At 63.2% G+C, this 9,051-nt stretch overlaps 1 protein-coding gene across 1 annotated transcript in view; it reads left to right on the top strand.

The window, feature by feature from the left end:
- The window catches only part of INTS1 (integrator complex subunit 1), a 27,097-nt gene extending 18,894 nt beyond the window's left edge, over positions 1 to 8,203 (top strand). Inside the window, exons 31-47 of the mRNA XM_006889604.1 lie at positions 674 to 833; positions 984 to 1,124; positions 1,430 to 1,613; positions 1,698 to 1,821; positions 2,117 to 2,247; positions 2,857 to 2,944; positions 3,308 to 3,534; positions 3,798 to 3,921; positions 4,345 to 4,478; positions 4,582 to 4,774; positions 5,217 to 5,344; positions 6,295 to 6,407; positions 6,534 to 6,647; positions 7,203 to 7,273; positions 7,449 to 7,540; positions 7,735 to 7,844; positions 8,088 to 8,203. Of these exons, the coding sequence (XP_006889666.1) occupies positions 674 to 833; positions 984 to 1,124; positions 1,430 to 1,613; positions 1,698 to 1,821; positions 2,117 to 2,247; positions 2,857 to 2,944; positions 3,308 to 3,534; positions 3,798 to 3,921; positions 4,345 to 4,478; positions 4,582 to 4,774; positions 5,217 to 5,344; positions 6,295 to 6,407; positions 6,534 to 6,647; positions 7,203 to 7,273; positions 7,449 to 7,540; positions 7,735 to 7,844; positions 8,088 to 8,203 (2,250 nt within the window). The remainder of the gene's footprint in view (positions 1 to 673; positions 834 to 983; positions 1,125 to 1,429; positions 1,614 to 1,697; positions 1,822 to 2,116; positions 2,248 to 2,856; positions 2,945 to 3,307; positions 3,535 to 3,797; positions 3,922 to 4,344; positions 4,479 to 4,581; positions 4,775 to 5,216; positions 5,345 to 6,294; positions 6,408 to 6,533; positions 6,648 to 7,202; positions 7,274 to 7,448; positions 7,541 to 7,734; positions 7,845 to 8,087) is intronic.
- The last annotated feature ends 848 nt before the right edge of the window (positions 8,204 to 9,051 follow it).

Below are 9,051 nucleotides of genomic sequence, written 5' to 3'. Positions count from 1 at the left end.
TGAATAAAGATGACAGAAGAAGAATTGTTGCCTGCTAGCTGTAGTGTTGGAGAACAGCACTGAACTCCCGTGGACGGCCAAAAGCCAAACAAGTATATCTTGGAAAGGGTGCACGCAGCGCTCTCTGGAGGTTAGACTGATGAGGCATCGCCTCACGTACTTTGGGCCTGTTGTTAGGAGGGGCTTTTCCTTGGAGAGGAACATGATGCTAGGAAGGGTGGAGGGTCAGTGGAGTGGAAGACTCTCAAGTAGGTCGATTGACATGGTGACAGCTGCAGTCTCTGGTGTGTCAGGAAATGTGAGGACGACACAGGATAGAACAGGGTTCAGATCTTTTATTCCTAGGGTTGCTAAGAGTCGTACTTGACTGGGATGACTCCTAACAGCGATCCTGGGAGGTCTGTGCGCGTCTACGTGTTGAGTATTAAGATGCATTTTTGCTTGTCTCTTGAGAGTATTGTGGTGGATGTGTGTGTCTCTGTGTGTGATGGACGGGGACGGGTGTGGTGACCAGGTATCTGCATCTGTGTGTTCAAGTGGCGGGGTGTGGCCCAGCCCCCGGGAGCTCTGCTGCCACCCGGCGGGGTGCTGCACGGGGAGTGCTGGCTGCACCCAGGGAGTGCTGGCCTGCATGCACAGCCAGGCACGGTAACTAAGTGTGGGTGTCTTGCAGCGCCAGGTGCCCCAGGACTCCAGCTTCTCGTCACTCCTGCTCAAGGTGCTCACGCAGATGCTGCAGTGGCTCGAGGGCCGCGCTGTGGAGCCTGGGCCCCTGCTGGCCCAGCTCCGACTCTTGGCCGGCCGGTACCCAGCCCAGCACAGGGCTGGTGACGGTGAGTGGGTGATGTGGGGCAGGACAGAGCACCTGAGGGGCCCGGATGTGATGGGGTATTAGGGAGGTGCTTTGTGAAGCAGAGTCCCGAATGTTAATGATTGGGGGAGGAGCTGGACCAGGGCGCCCTCCTGATGATGTCCTCTCGCAGTCCGGACTGGGCTTTTGCACTTGGCGGATGCCCTGTCCTGCCGACAGGACTCGGAGACAGTGGTCTCTATGGTGCGAGCCGTCACAGCCACCCTCAGGTCTGGGGAGGAGTGCAGCTTGGAGCCGGAGCTGGTTGGCAAAGGTACGTACCACCCCAGGCCTTGCTGCCGTCAAACCAGGTAGAACGTGGAACTCGCCTAGCTCCTTTTGTGGCTTGGGGTGGCTTGCGGGGACACCCCCATTCCACGCCCAGAGCCTGTCCTGCCTCACTGTTGGGCTCTTCAGCCAGAGTGGTCCTTCTCAACAGGCCTGCCGTGCCCTCCCTCCCATCCAAGACTGCTACTCAGTCCTGCTTCCCCTTGTCCATTGTCCCCAAAGCCTCATTCCAGCTGGGCGGGCAGCTGGTGGGCCTGGGGGTCAGTGTGGACACAGCGTCCTTCCTTACAGTCCTCAGGGGTCTTATGGAGGTGCACTCCCCCCACCTGGAGGAGCTGCTGGCTGCACTCTTCACCGCCCCTCTGAACCCCGTGTCTGTGTGCGCCACCTCCAGGCCGGTGGCCGTGGTCAGCTCCCTCCTGCTGCAGGAGGAGGAGCCTGCGGCACCAGGCACGCCAACCCTGGACGGCTGCAGGTGAGCAGAGAGGCGGCCCGGGGAAACCGGGAGGGCTGGGACTGGCACCCCTGACGGCAGCCCGGTGACCCTGCTCCCACTTAGCCCAGAGACAGTGCGCCTGGGACCCTGCTCAGGGCTGCTCGTTGACTGGCTGGAGATGCTGGACCCTGAGGTGGTCGGCAGCTGCCCGGACCTGCAACTGAGGCTCCTGTTCTCCCGGAACCAGGTGAGGGGGCCGTGGTATGGGGTGGGTGTGGCCTGACTGGGGTAGATGGCCCTGTGTCTCCGTCAGCTAAGCTGGGGGACAGCCCAGAGCTTCGCTCATCCCCTTGTTTTAACCAGACCTGTCTCCTTTTGAGCCACCAGGGGATGGAGTGGGGGTCACAGGGCCTCCCAGTGCCTCCGTCCTGAGACTCACAGGTCCTCCACTAGCATCATGGCCAGGAACCTCTGGGGGGATGGCTAGAGTGAAGCCATGGCCGCAGCAGCCCCCCAGCCCTTACAGCATTCCTCCTCTCCAGGGCAAAGGCCATGCTGGCCCCCAGGCACTGTCCTTCCGGCCCTACCTCCTGGCACTGCTCACCCACCAGTCCAACTGGGCCACACTGCACCGCTGTGTCCACACACTCCTGGGGAGGAGCCGCGAGCACAGGTGGGTGCCCGGGGGAGCAGACCGGCCTCCCTGATGGGTAGAGGCTGATCTCTCCAATGGCATGGTCCCCCCTGGGGAGCAGGCTGCCTCCTCAGTGCAATCTTGTCAGAGGAACAGGCTGATCTCTCCAAGGGGGTGGTTCCCCCGGAGGTGAAGGCTGACCTCCCTGAGGGGGCAGTCCCCCAGAGGAGCAGCCCTCACCCCTAGTGTGTATCCTCATCTGTCCACTTTCCCAACATCCCTTGGGATGCAGTGATCCCAGGTCAGCCCCCACCCCCACAGCGGTGTCCCAGCCCTCCCTACTTCCTGGCAGTGACCCTCCCCCAGGGTGTAGGTGCCGGTGTCTGTCCTGGGCTTGACCAGGGTGAGCAGCTCTGAGTGCCCAGCAGACACCCCTTTATTCTCTATGTGGTACCCCAGTAGTGGCTCCAGCACCCGCCCTGCCCCATAGGAGACGTCCCCAGCCCGAGCCGGCCCCTGTGCTCAGAGGGAGTCACCATTCCGCCCTCCAGGGCACTGAGCCTGGTTGTCTGAAGTTTTTTTCCTTTCGTTGTGTCACTGCCGTCCTGGTGCCGTGGACCCTGAGCTGCAAATCCCTTGTCTCCCCAGGCTTGACCCCTCAGCCTCTCTGGATTTCCTCTGGGCCTGCATCCACATTCCACGTATCTGGCAGGGCCGGGACCAGCGCACGCCTCAGGTGAGTCTTCAGATGCAGCTCCTGAAAGACTGTGATGGGGATGTGGGGTGACGGTGGGCGTGTCTGAGGTGCGGCGTGTGGGGCGAGGGCCATGACAGGTGATGTGTGGCTAGGGTGAGGATGTGACTAATGAGGCAAGCCTGGCAGTGGGGATGATGGTGTGTGTGGTCGTGGGGGGCCACATCTCTAGCACTGAGCTGTGCAGTGGTGGGCTTCCAGCACATGCAGGGTGATGCCGTCCGGGCCGCAGAAGCGGGGGAGGAGCTGGTGCAGGGCGTGTGTCATGTCTGCGCATGGCGGGGGTCATGGAGGTGGCCTGGGGCGTCCACGCGTGTACTGGGCTGACTGCCGTGTGGGCCTCAGAAACGGCGGGAGGAGCTGGTGCTGCGTGTGCGGGCCCCTGAGCTCATCAGTCTGGTGGACCTAATCCTGGCGGAGCCGGAAGCGCGCAGCCTGGAGGCCGACGAAGCCTCCTGCAGCCTCATCCAGGCCCGGCTGCCCCTGCTGCTCAGCTGTTGCCACGGAGTGGACGAGGGCGTCCAGAAGGTGACGGAGCACCTGACCAGCCGTGTCCAGCAGTGGGGGGACAGGTGAGGGGGCTGTGTCCAGCAATCAGGGCATGAGTGAGGGTGCTGGGTGGGCTGTGCTCAGCAGGGAGACAGGTGAGGCCTCTGACAATGGGTCCCCGCGTGCCTGCTGGTAGGGAGACCAGGGGAGGTAAATCTAGGCTTGTTGACGTGGCTGTGCCTCTTGCTGCCCCTCGTTCTGTGGGGAACCTTGGCCGTGGAGGGAGTGTAGGTGCTGCAGCATCTGCATGTCCGCCGTCACTGACCCTGAGGCCGGTCCCCTCCAGCGTGGTGGGCAGACGCTGCCGAGAGCTACTTGTGCAGATGTACCTGCAGCGGCCGGAGCTGCGGGGCCCGGTGCCTGAGGTCCTGCTGCATGGCCAGGGGGCCCCTGGCAGCAGTGTCTGCAAGGTGAGTGCCAGATGCTGTCCTGGCCTTGGCCACCTCAGTGACCAGCAGTCCTGGGGCAAGGCCGCGCCCACCCTCCACCGTGACTAGAAATTCAGGCTCGGGAACAGACACGTTTTCTCTAGCTGAGAGACCCCGTGGACAGTGCTGTGCCTTCAGGGCTGCTGTGAGCTGGAATTACCCAACGGCTTTGGGTGTGGGGGCATTTGGCCATGGTCTGGGGACCTGTGGAAGCTTCCAGAAAAGTCCTGGGGAGACAGGGAGATGGTTTCCCTGTCTGGTGCTGTCCACCTGGGGCCTGCCTCCACGCCTCCCCTAACTCCGTCCTAACCCCGTCAGGTGGGCCAGGTGGCCCCTTGGTGGCGATGGGCAGGTGGGCTGGTGAGGTCGCGGTCAGCCCCCCAGCCCTTCTCTGACGTGTCACAGCTGGACGGCCTCACCCACCGCTTCATCACCCTACTGGCGGACACCAGTGACTCCCGCTCGTCTGAGAGCCGCGTGGCGGATGCCAACATGGTGTGTCGGAAGCTGGCAGTGGCTCACCCCGTCCTCCTGCTCAGGTGCCCGTCCGTGGCTCGAGCCTCCGGTGTGGGACAGCCTGGCCCAGAGCCCACCCGTCACGCCCGGGGGAGCCGTGCTGACGGAGTGGTCCCTCTGCCGCAGGCATCTGCCCATGCTGGCCGCTCTGCTGCACGGGCGCACGCACCTCAACTTCCAGGAGTTCCGCCAGCAGAACCACCTGACCTTCTTCCTGCACGTGCTGGGCGTGCTGGAGCTGCTGCAGCCGCTCGTGTTCCGCAGCGAGCACCAGGGGGCGCTGTGGGACTGCCTGCTGTCCTTCGTGCGGCTGCTGCTGGTCAGTGGGGGTCTGCCTGGGGGGGGCAACGTGGGGACCCCTGAGGAAGGAAGACCGGCCCGGTGTGGGGAGCTGCACCTGATACTGGGGCTCTGCCTGAGTGGGGATCCAGGGGGTGCTTGGACTGGTGCACCCTGCCTGTGACCCCCCAGCACTCCCGAGTCCTGAAGCATTCCCTGGGGTGCTCGCTCTCCTGTTCCCCTCTCCATTTCTAAGAACGGCCTCCTCACATCCGGCGTGGTGGGCAGGGCTGGGCAGCTGGTCCTGTGGGCTCTCTGGCCTCCACCGGCCTCCCCCGCCCCTCATGTGCTGAGTGAATTCCAAGCATTTAATGAGATCCCCTCGTGGTCCCCATTCTATTATGCTTGCACCGTGAGCCCAGAGAGGACTCTGACCGTCCATCTCTCAGTCACCCGTGTGACACGTCCCCCCTCCTGCACAGAACTACCGCAAGTCCTCCCGGCACCTGGCTCCCTTCATCAGCAAGTTCGTGCAGCTGGTCCACAAGTACATCACCTGTAATGCCCCGGCGGCCGTGGCCTTTCTACAGAAACATGCCGACACCCTCCAGTGTGTGCTCACCCCCGCCACAGTGCCCTCCCTGTGCTCCCACTCCCAGGGACACAGCCTGTCCCCCTCACCCTGCCCCAGCTCCCAGGTTGCCTTCTACAGCTCTGCCCATACCCCCATTCCTGGGGCCATGGCCTGTGTTTCCTACTTACCGTACTGCTACACTCCAGGTGCCCGCCAGCACCTCTCCCCCGTACCCCTATTCCTGGGACTGCAGTTTGTCCCCCTCTTAGCGTACTCCAGCTCCTGGAGGGCCTGCCCTCCCTGCTTTCCTGGTCACCCTGCTCCTGCGACCACAGCCAGTGTCTCCTTCCATACTTTCATATTTCCACTCGGGGTCCCTGACCATACCCTTTCCCATGCACCACTGCTCCTGGGGGCCCAACCTCTGGCCTCCACCATATTTCCACCCCTTTCTGTACCCCTGCACCCGAGGTGCCATAACCTGCCCCCATGTACCCCAATCCAAGTGCCACAGCTGCCCTTACTGGCCCGCCCCACACACAGTGGACATGCCCTGTCAAAGTGGATCTGGGGCCAGTTGAGTGTGTTGCTGGAGTCCAGGACAGTGAGGGAGCATCTCAGGCCAGGGGGTCTTCTCCATCCATGTAGAGCTGATGGCTAGCACCCTTCCCTGGGGTCTCTTCTGTCTCCACCCTCCCCACATAGCACACCCCACTCTCCTGGAGTCCCCTCTATGTGCACCCTCCCCACATAGCACACCCTGTTCTCCTGGGGTCCCCTCTCCCTGTCCTTTACGTCCCCCTGGAATCCCTCTGTCCAATCTCCCCACACCTCACACCAGTCCCCTGTCTCTGTCCTTCCCCTCCACACATGGCACACCTCGCCCCCTGGGTTCCCCTTTGTGTCCACCCTACCCACACCTCACACCCAGGCCCCTCTCCCTGTCTCTGTCCTTTCCCTCCCTCTGACCTTGCTCTCCTCTCCAGTGACCTGTCCTCCGACAACAGTGACCTAGTGATGCTCAAGTCCCTCCTGGCAGGGCTGAGCCTGCCCAGCAGCAGCACTGTCACTGACCACAGCCTGGACGAGGAGGGCGAGGGTGAGTGTCTCCTGCCTCAGCTGCCCACGTGGGACAGGTGGCTGCCTCTCGCTAGGGTGGCCAGTGTGTGTGGGCACTGCTCCCCGCTCACCCAGCTGACCAGGAGGCCCTTGTCTTCTTGCCCAGACGACGGCCCAGCTGGCTCCCTGCCCTTGGTCAGCGTCTCCCTTTTCACGCCCCTGACTGCTGCCGAGATGGCTCCTTACATGAAGAGGTTGTCCCGAGGCCAAACTGTCGAAGGTGAGTCGGCAGCCCCCCTAAAGGAGAGGACCCCACGCAGCCAGGTGTGGGGAACCCGGGGATCCCTGAGGAGCCCGGGTACAAGGAGTCCCCAGTACCCCTGTGCAGCTGGGATATGGGGAGACCTGGCATCCCTGAGCAGCTGGGGGCTTCAGGGAGAGTCGGTAGCAGGCAGTTCCAGGAGAGGTCGGAGCCTGCCCACCCTGCTGAGGGTTGAGCTGGGTGTGGGGTGGCGTATGTGGGGTGCAGAGGGTCATGAGTGGGACCCCCTGCTGTGAGGTTTCAGGATGGTCTTTTCACAGCCGCGCAGAGAGCCTGGGTCCCCCTGAACCCTTCTCACGGGGGTCTGGGGCTGACACCCAGGGGACAGGGCCTCGCTGGTCTCAAATTGGGAAGCGAGCCCGATTGTAAACTTGGACACCTAACCACCACCCCACGATACTGGAAGTCCTGGGTCTCAGCATGCCCAAGGGAGGGACCAGGACAGGCCCCTCAGATGCCCTGAACACTTTGGTGTGTCTTACCTGACCCCTGTCCCCATCTCTGCCTGCTCAGATCTGCTGGAGGTGCTGAGTGACCTGGAGGAGGTGTCCTGGCGCAGGCCTGAGGTCCTGGGCTTCTTCTCGGTGAGGGGTGGAGAAGGGAAGAGGCATGGGGCACCGGGAGGCTTAGCAGGGGGAATCCTGGGCTTCCTGGTGGGGAAGGCACGCAGGGAATACCCCCACTGGACTCTCCTGCCACCTTCACGTGTGCGAGCTCAGTACAGGAGTGGGCACCGGCTAACACCGCCCTGCCCCCTAGACCAACCTGCAGCGTCTGATGAGCTCGGCTGAGGAGCCTTGCCGCAACCTGGCCTTCAGCCTGGCCCTGCGTTCCATCCAGAACAACCCCAGGTGAGGGAGTGGACCTGCCTCGTACTTACCTCACCCCAGCCCCCAAACCATGTCCCCCAACCCCACAGCTACATCCCCACACCTGTGTCTCCCAACCTGGGCCCCACGTGCCCTCAGTCAGGGTCTGGGCTGCTGCACGGGCACTCGGGAGCACTGGCAGTGGCAATCGGGGTCTCACCCATGTGCCTCCACAGCATTGCAGCTGACTTTCTGCCCACCTTCATGTATTGCCTGGGGAGTCGTGACCTGGAGGTGGTGCAGACGGCCCTCCGGAACCTACCCGAGTACACCCTGCTCTGCCAAGGTCAGCACCCGATGTCACCTGGCTCCCAGGCTGGCCCATGCCCCGCTGTCTGCTATCTCCCTGCCTGACCCGCACCCCACGATCAGCCTTGTCCATTCCCCACCTGCCTCCATGCCCTGCTGGCCTCCCGTCTCCCTCTGCCTGGCCCACGCCCCTCTGTCAGCTCATCCCCACCATCCACGTGCCCCAGCCTGAGATCTGCCCCCCACCCCACCCTAGCCCTGAGCACCGTCTCTCCCACAGAGCATGCAGTCGTGCTGCTGCACCGCGCCTTCCTGGTGGGCATGTACGGCCAGGTGGACACCAGCACCCAGATCTCCGAGGCCCTGCGGGCCCTGCACATGGAGGCCGTCATGTGACCGCTGTCCCGTGTCGCACTGGAGGCACCTCTGGGAGGGCACAGACAGTGAACAGCCCAGGAGGCGTTGGCAGTCTCACAGGGATGTGGGGCCGTCTGCAGGGTGACCGACCACATGGTGCCCGGCAGAGGGGCAGGCGCTGGTCTTCACTGCCTCTTCGAATGAAACCTCTGATCTTGCTTTCTGCCTTCATCCTTGTGGCCATGCCTCAGGGTTGGGGCCCAGGACGTCGGGGGTGTCTCTTCTAGGTGCCGGAGGTCTAGAGGGGACCCAAGGCCAGTGCCGTTGACAGGTTACCGCTGAGGCTGAGCCCCACCTCAAAGGGTCCCAGGAGATGGTACTGCGCATTCTGGTCCCCTGCCCTGCCCCATCACCCCTCACTCAGGAGCCGATGTGGAAGGAGGGTGCCACAGCTCAAGCCTGGGGTCTCCGCTGTGGGAGGCTTGTAGCCATGCTGCCTGTGGGCCTGGTAGGAGGACCTGCCCTTGCTGCTGACTGCCTCCCCCTGATCTGTGAGAAGTGTCCACTTCTTGGAAGCCAGTGATGGCGAACAGTGCCCTCAGTGTGGCTGGGTGACAGGCACCCCTCAGTGCCCCCTCAGCAGGTACCCTTGTCAGGATTCTCTGCCGCCCAGCCAGGCTTGCCCAGCGTGGACTAGGAGGTGAGAGCCACCAGGGGGCGCTGTGGCTCTAGGAGGTCCTTGGTAGGAGAGCCAGGACACAGCCAGTGCGGGGGCAGGACAGAGCAGGATGGGTCAGTGTGCCGCAGGGCACCCACCACAGCCACTTGTCCATGCTCCGAGCCCAGGAGCAGGCCAAGTGTCCTCTTCCTCCGTGTTTCTCTGCCTC

Source organism: Elephantulus edwardii, unplaced genomic scaffold, assembly GCF_000299155.1.
Source record: "Elephantulus edwardii isolate Elephantulus edwardi_28Jun2011 unplaced genomic scaffold, EleEdw1.0 scaffold00080, whole genome shotgun sequence".
Classification (NCBI taxonomy): domain Eukaryota; kingdom Metazoa; phylum Chordata; class Mammalia; order Macroscelidea; family Macroscelididae; genus Elephantulus; species Elephantulus edwardii.
This window is presented reverse-complemented; position numbering and strand designations above follow the sequence as displayed.